The sequence below is a fragment of the Eubalaena glacialis genome, chromosome 18 (assembly GCF_028564815.1).
Source record: "Eubalaena glacialis isolate mEubGla1 chromosome 18, mEubGla1.1.hap2.+ XY, whole genome shotgun sequence".
Classification (NCBI taxonomy): Eukaryota; Metazoa; Chordata; class Mammalia; order Artiodactyla; family Balaenidae; genus Eubalaena; species Eubalaena glacialis.
The window spans coordinates 2,312,196-2,325,583 of NC_083733.1; the positions used below are offsets into that span (position 1 = coordinate 2,312,196).

The 13,388-nt window shown below is 55.7% G+C and overlaps 1 protein-coding gene across 4 annotated transcripts in view; it reads left to right on the top strand.

Annotated features, from left to right (window-relative positions):
* The window catches only part of FBXO31 (F-box protein 31), a 42,130-nt gene extending 29,467 nt beyond the window's left edge, over nucleotides 1–12,663 (top strand). For all 4 annotated transcript variants that reach the window (XM_061173218.1, XM_061173219.1, XM_061173220.1 and 1 more), the window contains 4 exons: nucleotides 6,167–6,276; nucleotides 6,979–7,132; nucleotides 8,180–8,541; nucleotides 10,499–12,663. In XM_061173218.1, coding sequence (XP_061029201.1) covers nucleotides 6,167–6,276; nucleotides 6,979–7,132; nucleotides 8,180–8,541; nucleotides 10,499–10,721 — 849 coding nt within the window. In that variant the 3' untranslated portion in view covers nucleotides 10,722–12,663. The remainder of the gene's footprint in view (nucleotides 1–6,166; nucleotides 6,277–6,978; nucleotides 7,133–8,179; nucleotides 8,542–10,498) is intronic.
* The last annotated feature ends 725 nt before the right edge of the window (nucleotides 12,664–13,388 follow it).

A 13,388-nucleotide genomic window follows, 5' to 3' on the forward strand; every position in this document is an offset into this window, starting at 1 on the left:
TCCTTCATTCTTTTGTCTTTTGGTTTGATATGAGGTATGTTTTCACTTGTGGAATTTAGTTTTTAATTTTTATATGTGCAGATGTATCTGTCTTTTCCTTTTTTTTTTGGCCACACTGTGTGGCTTGCGGGATCTTAGCTCCCCGACCAGGGATCAAACCTGGGCTCTCGGTAGTGAAAGTGCAGAGTCCCAACCACTGGACCGCCAGGGAGTTCCCCTTCCTTAATAGCTTCTTAGTTTGATGTCATCTTAAAATCCTTTCCCCACTTTGAAATTATACTTACAGACGAGCTCGTGTTTTCGTTTTCATGCGTTTGTTTCCCACATTTATTGCTGGTTCTGTGGGTTTATTCTGTAGAGTGAGCTTCAGCCCGCCTCGGCTATAGTACAGGTATCCTTCAGTCACCCCAGCACTGGTGCTGAGTGATCCAGATTTTCTCTACGATTCAAAATGCCATCTTTGTCCTGTGTTGCCATCTGAATTTGATTTTCTTCAGGTAGATCTTGCACGTTTGTTGTAAAGAGTCTGGTCTTTTGTTGCTGTTGTAAATGGACTCTTGGCTCTCGTATCTTTCAGCTGGTGATTTTATATATAAAAGCTGTTGCATATTAATTTTGTACCCACCCATCTTACTGAATTCTGTTTCATTTATGAGCATCTTTGAGTTGATTACCTTGAGTTTTCCAGGATAATACTGATTATCTGCAAATAATGACATTTCCTTCTTCCTTGACCCCTTGTGGTGAGGACAACACCCTTGTCTAGTGGTGGGTGTGGTTCACATGGTCCTGTCATGAGGCAGCAAGGTGGCCTTGGGGTCAAGATATACATTATTATGCTAGAGATGGAGCTGTTTATTCGTGTTTTATTAAGAGGGCTTTGTTGGTTTTAATTGAGAAATGATGTTGAATTTACCAGTTTTTTTGAGCATCTGTGGAAACCATCAGGTGATTTTTTTCCCCTTAATCTAGTAACGTGATGACTTACGTTAGTAGATTTCTAACCACTTCGAAGCCATGAGAAGAGGTCTTGTTTGATCGTGGGGTACAGTTCTCTCTGCTCCTGGATGCTCTTTGATCCTGTTTTATTTAGGATTTCTGCATTGATGAACGGGCTTGGTCTAACATTTTTTGTGCTGTCTTTGGCTTTAGGAGCAGTCTTTCGCTGGCTTCTAGAACTGGGGAGCCTTTCTTTTCTCTCTAGGCCTCGGAATCATTTAATAGTGGACTTGGGACTCCCGCCGGGCTGGGGTGGGGAGACGCCGCGCGTCTGCAGGCAGAGCAGGGGCTGGGCTGCCTGAGGTGCCGAGGGGTCCATCCTGGAGTCATGGGGGCGGGGGGCTTGCTGTCTGAGGCACGGTCACTCTGTCCGTCTCAGCTGCCCGGGGCCTCTTTGCTGGCCCCTTGTGCTCTGTCTCCCGTCTCCCTCCCTCTCGCCCTCCAAGGGGGGAGCTGGGGGACTGGGGGACGGGTTCTCCCGTGGATTCCTGTGGCAGCCTGAAACATCTTCACTCTCTAGCTGAGCCTTTCAGACCCAGAGTGTGGCTTCAGGCTCCAGGGAGAGAGGAGGAGCCGTGAGGTGGGCACTGCCGTGTGTCCTGACAGCTCTGAAGAAGAGGTGAAAGTCTCAGCCCCGGATTCCGGGCTCCTCTGTGCTCTGATGGTTGATAGTCACTAAAATTCTGGGCCACCGGGGTGCTTCCCAAGGGAACGGAGGACTCCTGGTGGCCTAGGAGGGTAGGAAGGTGCACGGGCCTTGCTTGTCACCGTCCCCAGGCAGAAGGCTGTCCTTGGTACCGTGGAGCGATGTGGAGATGCCCGCCCCAGCCCCTGCAGACCGTGCTGGCTGTGGTCCCTTCGCCAGCACCCAGGGCCAGCTCTGCATAAGCTGCGTCCTGAGGCTTTGCCAACCACCCTGCTCCCCGTCCCAGTCCCCAGTTCTGGGACTTCTGCCAGCTTTGTGCACCTTCCACGGCCACGTCCTGCGGCGGGGTCTGGCCCCTCAGGACCGGCGTGTCCTGCTTGCTGCTTACGTGCCCCTCCTGGGGGCCCTCCCTGGGCTGCTCAAGCTGCAGCTTCACCTCCTGGGCCTTTGAGAGCAGCTCAGGCCTTCGCCCGCCCGGACCCCGGCAGCACGTCTGCTCTCCGGCTCCCGCTGCACACGCTGCCTGCTCTTCTTCCTGGATGATGGCGCGGCTGAGCCACCATCTTCCCTCCCTGCCCCCTCCCATCCAGGCCCTGCAGCCTGAGGCTTCTGGAAATCTGGGGTGGGGGGGGTGCTGTGAGGAGGAGCAGAGATAGGGAAAGGCGTGTGGCCTGGCCCTACCTGGCCCTACCTGCGGTGTGCTCGGCCCTGCAGAAAGACTCTGGCGCTGGACTCCCCTCAGTTGCACACAAGTGGCTTTTATTTTGCTTTCCTTTGTCTTATGTACTTTCTCGCCACATTCCTAAAATGATACCTCGTCATCATCAGATACGAAATCCTCAGAATCGGGAGGGAAAAGAGTGCTGACACAGCCCCACGAGGAGCGGCCTCCGTGCCCGTCCTCCATCATCCCTTCAAGTTTCCTTCAGCCTTTGTGATGTAATTGCAGTCTAACTATCTAATTTGGATAGTTTTTCTTTTTTTTTTAGCTTAACCGTTATTCCAGAAACATTTCCCAGTCTCATTAGAATTCTTTACAAACTTTTTTTTTTTTTTTGGCCATGCTACGCAGCATGCAGGATCTTAGTTCCCTGACCAGGGATTGAACCCATGCCCCCTGCATTGGAAGTGTGGAATCTTAACCACTGGACCACCAGGAAAGTCCCTACAAACTTTATTTATTTATTTATTTATTTTTTTAAAAGATTTATTTATTGATTGATTGATTGCTATGTTGGGTCTTCGTTTCTGTGCTAGGGCTTTCTGTATTTGCGGCAAGCGGGGGCCACTCTTCATCGCGGTGCGCAGGCCTCTCACTATTGTGGCCTCTCTTTTTGCAGAGCACAGGCTCCAGACGCGCAGGCTCAGCAGTTGTGGCTCACGGGCTTAAGTTGCTCCGCGGCATGTGGGATCTTCCCAGACCAGGACGCGAACCCGTGTCCCCTGCATTAGCAGGCAGATTCTCAACCACTGCGCCACCAGGGAAGCCCCAAACTTTATTTTTAATGCAGCGTTCCATCTGTCATCTGCTGCGATGTAATGACTGTAGGTGTGTGACTGTCCTGCAGTTGGACTTGGGGTTTGTGGTCAGATATTCCCCTGTTACCCTCCTGACCATGTGCCTCAGTGACTTAGCCTCTGGGAGCCTCAGCCCTTGTCTGTAAAACGGGGCCATGAGATTACCTGCGGTGCCGAGTGATTCTGGAGGGTTGAGTAAGACGCTGCAGGTGAATGACTTAGTGCCAGGCCTGGTCGGAGCCGCCCAGGAGGGATGCCGGGCGTTATTACTGTGACCCACTGCCTGAACTCTGCAAAAACGTTGTGGTTTTGGATTGTACAGAAATGGAATTGGGTAAAAGGCCCTGAAGATATTCTAAATTCTCTTTACATGCTGTCAGTTTGCTGGTCCCCGTTTACAGCCCACCAGGGCACGTGAGCCCCCTGCCTCACTGCGTTCCTGCCAGCCCTGGCATTGGCCCTGGCAGAGATGAGACCGGTTAGCACGTGGCCTTTGGTTAGGTTTAATTCTGCCACCTGCTAGCTGGGTGGCTCTGGAAAGGTCTGTTGACTTTTCCAAGCCCTAAACCTCTGTAGAACAGGGAAGATGTTAGCACCCAGCTCTTAGGCCGCTGTGCAGAGTGAAGCAGTGATGGGGCGGTGTTGGCCGTGGTGGACGAGCCCTGGGTCCATAGTGGACTTACTCTTGTCTGATATGTTTTAGGCCCCTGTGTTTTTCCTTGTGGATACATATCTGGTAAGATAATTTCATAGTAAGCACATTTGTTCTGAGTAATTGGGTCTGCTTGGTAGTCTTAATGACTGACCTCCTCATGCAAAGTAAATAAGATTATGACTGTTCACAGGCCAGCTTCATGGTATTTAGCTCAAGTCTGATTATGCACCATGGCAACACTGAAATCACTACATTCTTTTACTTCCATTTTTATCTGTTATTTCTCTATTTGATTTTTTTTTAAGGGCCTATCCTTCATGAGTTAAGCCACTTAAGTGGAAGATTTTGATTTGGGTGAAGTCTAATTTGTCAAGTTTTTTCCGTAGTGGTTATTGTTTTCTGTGTCTTAAAAAACTTTGCTTACCCTCCAGTTGCAAAGAGAGTCTCTCTCTCTCTCTCTCTCTCTCTTCTTTCTAGAAGTTTGGTAGCTTCACTTTACTTTTCGGCCTGTGGCCCGTCTTGAACGGCTCCTCTGTGTGGTGTGAGGTGGGGATCGGGGCTCCTTTGCTCCCTGTGGTTGTGCAATTGTTCGAGCACCATTTGTGTAAAAGACTTTATTTCCCTGGGGGGTGGCTTGGACGCTGTGATCGAAAGTCCACTCCTGAGACACACGTGGGTGTTGCCAGCCTCTCTCTTTCTCTCTCTCTCTCTTTTTTTGGCTGCACGGCTTGCGGCATCTCAGTTCCCTGACCAGGGATCGAACCCAGGCCATGGCAGCAAAAGCCTGGAATCGTAACCACTAGGCCACCAGGGAACTCCCTCCAGGCTCTCTCTTTAGTTCTGCCCTCTTGCTCAGGTACCATCTTGGTTACTGTCGTCTTGTAGTGGGTCACAGTGCACGCTAGTGTACATCCTCCAACCTTGTTCTTTTGCAAGATTGCTCTGGATGTTCCAAACGAATTCCAGAATCAGCTTGTCAGTTTCTACAGAAAGCATGGTGGGATTACAGTTGGCCTGATGTTGAGTCTGTAGATCAGTTTGGAGACAGTTGCTGACCTAATACCAAGTCTCCCAGTTCGCAGGTGCCTCTGCTCTGTAGGCCTCTTCCCCCGCCTTTCAGCAGCATCTAGTGGTTTTCGGAGTAGAGGTATCACACATGTTTTGTAATGTTTATTCCTAAGTCCTACGTCTTTTGAGGCTGTTGTAAGTAGGATTTTTAAGTTTTTTTTTACTTTCCACTTCTGTGCTGCTAGTATACAAAAATTCAGTTAATTTTATATATTGACCTTGTAGTTCTAATAGTTGTTTATTTCAGTCACTAGTAATTTCTCTTCTTTGCCAGGGATTGGGCAGTAACATATTAAAGCAATTGACAGATTGTAGCTTTTTTTTTGTAAATTGCTTTTGCTTCTGTTTGTAGAGCTAATTCTATATATTCATTAGAAACACTGTGTTGAGTTAGGATCTCAGAGCTGTGGATTAGTTATGCTAAGTGTACAGAATGAAACTGTTAAGCACTAAATATCCTTCATTGTTCGATTCCATAATGAATTATTGGGCTGTGCGGATGAGGTGTTTATAAAAGTTTTCTTTTTATAAATATACTTACTGAACATAACTGTGAAGGCACATTTTATTTTATTTTATTTAAAAAAATTTTTATTGAAGTATAGTTGATTTACAGTGTGGTGTTACAATGTGGTGTACAAAGTGAATCAGTTATACATATGCATATATCCACACTTTTAAAAATTCTTTTCCCATATATAGGTCATTACAGAGTATTGAGTAGAGTTCCCTGTGCTATAACAGTAGGTCCTTATTAGTTATCTATTTTATATATAGTAGTGTGTATATGTCAATCCCAGTGAAGGCACATTTTAAAAAGGAAAATCCACCCACACTCTCTGCCCCGCCTGTCCCTATCCTGTTCCTCACTGGTGGCTGCAGAAAGCAGTTCTGCTGACTCGGCCGGCACGGGGGTTGCTGTGCCCACTCCCCCAGAAACCTGAGAACCAGGCTCAGTGTAGATGCCACCTGTGTGGGTGGCACAGAAGTGAGGCTTGCACAGCTGCCTCCTAGGCGCTCTCGACACGGGCTGCGGCCCCATCCTCCCCGAAGGACCCCCACGGTCCCCGCACTTCCTTCCTGTTGAAGTTGGGGAAAGCGGGGACCAGAGCCCCTGGCGCCACGCCTCAACAGGAAGGGAGGCCAGGAGCTGGGAGACCAAACACACAGCAGCTCCCCTCCCTCCTGCCCGACCTCTGTCTTCATCCCATGCACCCAGCATCACAGCCTCTCCGAGCCCTAGTGTTGTGGCGGTTTTCGTGACCTGTGTTCTCTTGAAGGAATTCCGCACGTGGCTGAGGGAAGAATGGGGGCGGACGCTGGAGGACATTTTCCACGAGCACATGCAGGAGCTCATCCTGATGAAGTTCATCTACACCAGTCAGTACGAGTAAGTGCAGCCCCTCGCTGGGTGTGAGCAGCCTCTGTCTCAGGTACTGTGAACACGGTCTCTCTCCCGGTGGGTGCTGTGTGCACAGTCCCTCTCTGGGTACTGTGAACATGGTCCTTCCCTCAGGTACTGTGAACATGGTCTCTCTCTCCCTCTCTGGGTACTGTGAACATGGTCTCTCTCTCCCTCTCTGGGTACTGTGAACATGGTCCTTTTCTCAGGGTACTGTGAGCACACTCCCTGTCTCCTGGCCCACCTCGGTGTCTGTTTTCTGTCTGTTGGACTATCATCACCCACCAGCCGTGTGCTGTCACGGGCCTGGCCTGTGTGTTAGAGCCTCATAGTTGCTTTCCCACGTCCACCTGGGGGGCCTCTTAGCCTCCCTGCTGCCGTGCCCTTGCCTCCGGACCCTGTCCCATGGCCCCTGTTTAGCCCCTTTGCAGTCTCAGGGGTCCCTGCCCCAGGGTGATGGAGAAGGTGTGAGGTGTGCTGTGCACATGTGAGTTGGGGGGAGCGTAGCTCAGGAACGAGGGGTGCCCCTGCTCCCCACTGGCCTGGTGGGGAGCTAACCCTGGCTGCCCTGGGCCACCCTGCCCAGCCCGCCCTATGCAGCATGGCCGGAGGTGCATGAGCTCTGTACTCCTGCCCCTGCTCCCGTGCGGCTCTGTGGCCGAGCTCTCATGCTGCCCGCTCCCCCTGCAGCAACTGCCTGACCTACCGCCGCATCTACCTCCCGCCCAGCCACCCGGACGACCTGATCAGGCCTGGCCTCTTCAAGGGCACCTACGGCAGCCACGGCCTGGAGATCGTCATGCTCAGCTTCCACGGGAAGCATGCCAGGGGCACGAAGATCACGGTGAGTCCAGGGGCTGGCGTGGCGTAGTGTGACTCGGGCCGTGCCCTGGCTGCTCAGTGTGGGCCCCGGACCGTGGCACTGCTTCCCCGGGGAGCTTGCTGGGAACGCAGGCCCCACCCAGACCTGCTGAGCCAGGGCCTGCCTTCCACAAGATCCCCCAGCGATTCTGAACGTTTCCAAGGCAGCCTTACCACACAGCTCTCAGCCCTGGCCACACCCTGGATCCCTGGGGAGGTGGAGGAGACACTGATGCTGGGGCCCCATCCCAGAGATTCTGATTTAATGGGGGTGGGCCGGGTGAGGGGCTCTAGGAGCTCCCTGGGTGACCCTGAGGTGCGGCCATGGTGGACACCCTCTGCGTTAGCACTCCGGCCCCCGTGGCCCGTCCTGGCCTCAGCAGCTCGGGAACGCACTGGGAGGATTTCTGAGCTGAGTGGGGGTCCCGGATGACAGGCCCTCTGTCACCCGCTCTAGGGGCTGCTATTCACGTGCTCGCCTGTCGCTGTGCAGGTGTTGGGGGAGTCTCTGCGGAGGCGCAGAGCAGGCCTCTTCCTGGTCCTCACAGGGCACTGCTCGCAGCTCCGTCGGCCGGGCTCCTTGTGGACGAGGGCCTGGGACCAGGCCGCGGGGCCTGGGCGTTCTCCCAGGTTCATGCTGGGGAGCGTTCGTGTTCCAGGCAGACAGTCTGGGCTGGCGTTTCCGGCCTGCCCCCCATCTGACCGGGGAGGGTCCATGGACCTCTCCAGGCCGTGCACCTCTTCAGCGGCCACGCAGGCCGGCTCCCACCTGAGGTCTTTGGGTGCAGATGTGCCTGCGGGCCCTCCCAGGGTCGCTCGTGGGTGCTGTTGTCCCCTGTCCTCAGAGGTCCTTCACAGAAGGCTGCCTGTGCTGGGTGCTGCTTTCTAAGGGCTTCTGAGATCTGCTGACTTGTGAGGGGTTGCCGCCAAATCAGTTGGAAGGCTGAGCGAGCGCCCTCGGCCGGAGGTGTGACCGGGGCTGGAGGCCGCGGTCTCTGAGCCTGCTGACCGCCGCCCGCTGGCTCCGCAGGGTGACCCCAACATCCCTGCTGGGCAGCAGACGGTAGAGATCGACCTCAGGCACCGCATCCACCTACCCGACATTGAGAGCCTCCGCGACTTTAACGAGCTCTCGCGCATCGTCCTGGAGGTGCGCGAGCAGGTGCGCCAGGAGCAGCAGCAGGAAGGTGGGCCCGAGGACGCCGAGGGCCTCGGCCGGCAGAGCCCCCAGCCCTGCGCGGAGCCACCCGCCGAGCAGGCCAAGGGGCCCGGGGATGGAGGGGCCGAGGCCGCGGCTGAGCCGCCCGCCCAGTCGGGGCAGGGGCAGCCGTTTGTGCTGCCGGTGGGCGTGAGCTCGAGGAACGAGGACTATCCCCGGACCTGCAGGATGTGGTAAGGATGCCGCGGGGCGGGCAGGACGGGGCTTCCCGGAGCGGGGCTCTGCCCGGCCAGCAGGGAGGTGGCCTGGGGTGGGGCCGACCCCGCGTTGGGGGCCCTGCACCAGTGGGGAAGCTCTGCCTACTTGGGCCGGGTCCCAGCTCGGGCCGAGCAGACTGTGAGGCTCCTGTCCCCTCACCCCTCTGGGGGCCTCAGCTGCCAGGCAGGGGGCCTCCTCCCCAACGCCTCTCACCGCACAGCCGCTAAGGTCAAAGGTAGACAGGCAGACAGGTGAGACGTTGGGCGGTGCTGAAAGCAGGCCGTGGCGTCCCTCCCCGCGCGTCCCCTGGAAAGCCTGCTCGGAGCGTCCTGGACGACCTTGCAGGGAAGGCCTGTCCTGGGGGTCTCACCGCCTCCTCATTTCTTCGTGTGGTTTCTCCCAGGCTCTAACAGCCTCTCCGCAGAGGCCGTGGGCCCCGGTCTGGGACAGAGCCTGCCCGCTGCTGCCAGCTCCTCGCTTGGCGTGCTGTTTGCACGGTCCTGTCTTAGAGATGCACGCCCTGCCCCTGGTCCCCTGCACTCCAGGGCTGTTTAGTTTAATTACAGAGAATAAAATGAAAAATTCAGGTCCTTGGTCACACTGGTCATATTTCAAGTGCTCAGTAGCCACTCGTGTGTTGGACAGTGCAGGTCTAGAACATTCCATTGCCATAGAGAGTTCTCATGGACAGTCACCTCGGGGTTCATTGAGGGAGGAACCTGTCAGTCTCCTGGCAGATTATTACAGCCGACTTGTCTCCGCCTTTGTCACGTTACGTGTGAAGGTTTTTTTCTTTACCTCTGGGCCATCTGCTGCCTCCCTTGTGCCCGCAGTGGTCTCCTTGGCTTTTCACATGTAGGCGGGCGCACGCCGAGCTCCCCAAAGGGAATTTAGGCGTCTGCGTGGACTTGATGGAAAAAATTCATTACATTTTCTCCATGTTAATACAGTGGTGATAAAAGAGGCTGAATTTGGGTTTTCTGGAGGGAGATGTACACATAGTGAATGTATGAATTTTTGAAAGGTCATAAAGGAAAAGGCTTTGTTATCCCTGGGAAACTTGACAACTTTCAGCATCTCAGGGCCAGCTCAGAGCCCTCTGGCAGCGCCGGCTTGGAAGCTCTGGCCCAGCCCCCGGCTGTGTCACGGGATGGTCCTCCACCCGGTGCTAAACATCAGGGGCTCGGCCAGGAGGGGCGCATGCGTTCTCTGGCACTGCCATAGTGCCTGCGCAGCACACGTCTCTGTGTATCTAAGCTTGGTGCCCCCCCGCTCCGGAAACTCTCTGAGCCACAGGCCCTCAGGCGCAGGGCTGCTGTCCCCCTCCCGCCAGGCAGAGCCTCAGCATGGTGGGTGGAGGTGGGCGTCCCAGGCACCATTCCGCGCATTGGGAGGTTCAGGCCAGCCCCTAACTCCTCGTCACCTGTTCTTTGCAAGAAAGAAAGAAACATATTACAGCCTGAGTCTCAAAACTTGGCTGTAATGGGTATTTGAAAGTTCTGCTTCTGATTAATGTCAGTTGTATGCCGATAAATCATTATTGATTACATTTGAGTTGTTCATACGTGGACCTAACTGTCCCAGGGATTGAGATTTCTGTTACCTGGGTCTACATCATAAAGACGTGTACTTTTGGATAGAGATACCAGGTGGGGCTGCCTGGGACCCTCGTCCTTTCGTTGGGTGAGCTGGTAGAGAGAGAGCAGCGGTCGGCGGGGTGAGCCCGACTGTGTGGGGTGAACGCCGGCCTCCCCGAAGGCGCAGGGCCCCACCTCTGTGCAGAGCTGCTGGCAGATGGTGGAAGTGGCCTGGAGGTGGAAGGGAGAATGTTCCAGCACGTCCAGGACCACGGGTGATGGGCTTGGGCCAGCACGTGCCTTCGAGGCCCTGCTCATCCCCTCTCCCCGCGCTTTCCCTCTTGTCCTTGTTCAGTTTCTACGGCACGGGCCTCATCGCCGGCCACGGCTTCACCAGCCCCGAGCGCACCCCCGGGGTCTTCGTCCTGTTCGACGAGGATCGCTTTGGGTTCATCTGGCTGGAGCTGAAGTCCTTCAGCCTGTACAGCAGGGTCCAGGCTGCCTTCCGGAATGCGGACGCCCCGTCCCCGCAGGCCTTCGAGGAAATGCTCAAGAACATCCAGTCCCTTGCCTCCTGAGGGCCCGCTCCCCCGCGGCGGGCGGCCCGGGCTGGGAGGGCAGCGGCGTGCGCTCAGGAGACGCGGCCTCTGACCGGAACACCCACCTCCTCGTAGGAGCCTCGGCGCGGCCTCCCCAGACGCTTTCCGCGGATGCCCACATATCTGCCAGGAGCAAGGGGAAAGCTGAGCATGTCTGAAACAAACAACAGAACCAGAACCAACTGACTTAGAGGACGGGCTGCAGGGCATGTAGGTGACTGAACTGGAGAAATTGGCCATTTTCTAGGGAAAACAAAATCCTCCTCCAGGGAGGTTCACAACGCAACAGAGTCTGTTGCCTCCAACCGATGGAAGCGGTCATGGGTGAGGTGTGCGGGCTCCACCGTCCCCTCTGCAGGAGGTGAGCCAGAGGGCCTTGGTGACTTCGACGCAGCCTGGGCGGGTGGGGGCACTGTGTGTGGAATATGAGCTCCAGGGAGTCGGGCTTGGGACCCACTTCTCTACCGACTTGCTTGGATTTTGGACAAAGGCATTTCACCCTGATCTCAGTTTCCAAATCAGTGAAATGGGGCCAATGATACGGGTCACTAGGGAACGCCACTGCAGGCCTTCCAGCAGCTCGGAGGCCCTGCGAGCACCACCCGACCCCGGTCCCTGCGGTGCCGTGTGCCTGCCCGGCCTCTCTCAGGCTTTAGAACCTAGACCTTCACTGCAGTACTTCAGACAGGCATTCACTTAGTTCACGCCCTGCCCCTGCCCTGCACTCACTGGTGTCAGACCCTGAGCTGCAGCCGCTGGTCTCAGAACCAGGACAGGGCACCCTCTGAGATGACCTGCGTCTGTTCCTCCTGCTTGGTTTACACAGGTGCCGCTCTTGAGAGGGGCGAAGCAGCAGAAGGGGTTGTGCCAGGTGAGCGTGACGTCCCTTTGCGGGGGTGGGGCGGGGCTTTCTGGACACTGCACGTAGGGAGCGCACTTTGGAGACCAGGACCCTCGGGGAGCCTCCAGCATGCAGACCCTCGGCGCTGACCCTTCCGCTGGCATTGTCCCTGTGTCACGTTGACCCCTGCATTTGGGGACCCCTGTGAGCGCTGATCTTGCTGTCTCCTGAAGAGCGGAGCCCCACGTGCCTGTGCACAGACCTGCTGGAGTTCTGTTCAGCCCTCCCTCCAGGCTGCACTGCCTAACAGGGCGTGTGGCTTCCCGGGGTGGACGGACTCTGTTCCTTCCCAGTTGCTCGTCCTTGTCGGCTGGACTCTGCTGAGCCCTCACACTGGGGGCGGGGGCCCCAGGGAAGGGGCAGCTTTGTGGTGCCTTCATGTAGAGACCAACCTGAGGTGTCCCATGAAACGTGGCCTGTGTCTCGTGATAGCGTTCTCCCTGACCGGCCCTTTTCTAAAATAACAACCCCCCACCACCCCTGCTTCAGCACATTTGACGACTCTGGCCTTCCTTTGCTCCCAGAATCACAGAAGCAGCAAGCTCTGGGCATGGCCTTGAAACGCAGACTGGGCCTCCCCAGAGGCTCCGTGGGGCTGCCCTGGGCACGCCGGGCGCTGTCGGCCGTCTCGTCCGAGGCACGGAGGCCCACCTCCCAGACCCTTCCAGCAGGACCCGGGGTTGGGTGGGGACGTGGTCCCAGCTCCTGCGTTTCTCGAAGGACTGAGCCTCAGAGCCTGAGGCTCCTCCCTCCCTCTCACAATGCGGCTGTTCTTCTCTCGTGCCAAGCGTGGCCGTCCCCAACGGTGACAACTGGCCGCAAAGCCTTGAGGACCGTGAAAACGGAGGACAGCTGGGCTAGGCTGTTCCTCTCTAGGTTTCATCATTGTTTAAATAAAATCAAGAAAATGCGTATTTTACCCAGAGCTAAGGGACCGTCTCCGTCTGAGGCCTCCAGCGTTGTAAAGCGCACACAGATCGAAGATGAGCACTTCTGATTAAAAACCAGTCTCAAACTAAATGCTGTTCTGCCTCTAGTGTCTGGCCTACGCATGGTTTCCACTAACAGTGACTAAAATAACCCTGCTCTCTTGGCTGCGTTCACGTTGGCCTCTGTCTCTGGTGTCAGGTGGGGCCCCCGGGCCTGTGGGTGGGGTCTGTCTAGCTGGCAGTGGCCTGGGTGACGCCAGGCAGGTCAGCGGCAATGAAGGGTGAGGGCTTGTCATCCGCACAGCCGGTCGTGCAGAGGTCTCCCAGTCTGACCCGTGCTCAGCCAGCTCTTGATGTCAGTAGGTGAGGTGTAGGGACAGCGGCGGTTCTGTGCGCAAATCCGGCACTGGCCGCTCCCCTTCCTGGCAGACGGTCAACCAGCTCAGGAGGGGAACTTCCAACCAGTTAACTTGTAGGCGAGGATTCAAAAAGGCTGACGTCATTGTCCGAGGCCTAAAGGCAACCGGGCTTTTGAAAAAGCAGGTTCCAGTGGTGCACTCGACCCAGGTTAGGGGCTGGCAGCGTCCACGTGGGGCTTGAGCTGGGGGTGGTGGGTGGACCTCGGAGGGTCTTTGGATGTTTCCCATGGTTGGCACCGCCTTCACTGCCACTTTGCTGTCGTGAGGTTGGGGAAGGAAGCTCAGGTGCACCTCTGCGTACCTGGGCGGGCTCCACGCTCCGCTAGTCGATCGGAAATGATGTGATTGGAGATTTCAAACACGGGTCACTGGCGATTTTCCCTTTTGGGGCTGAGCG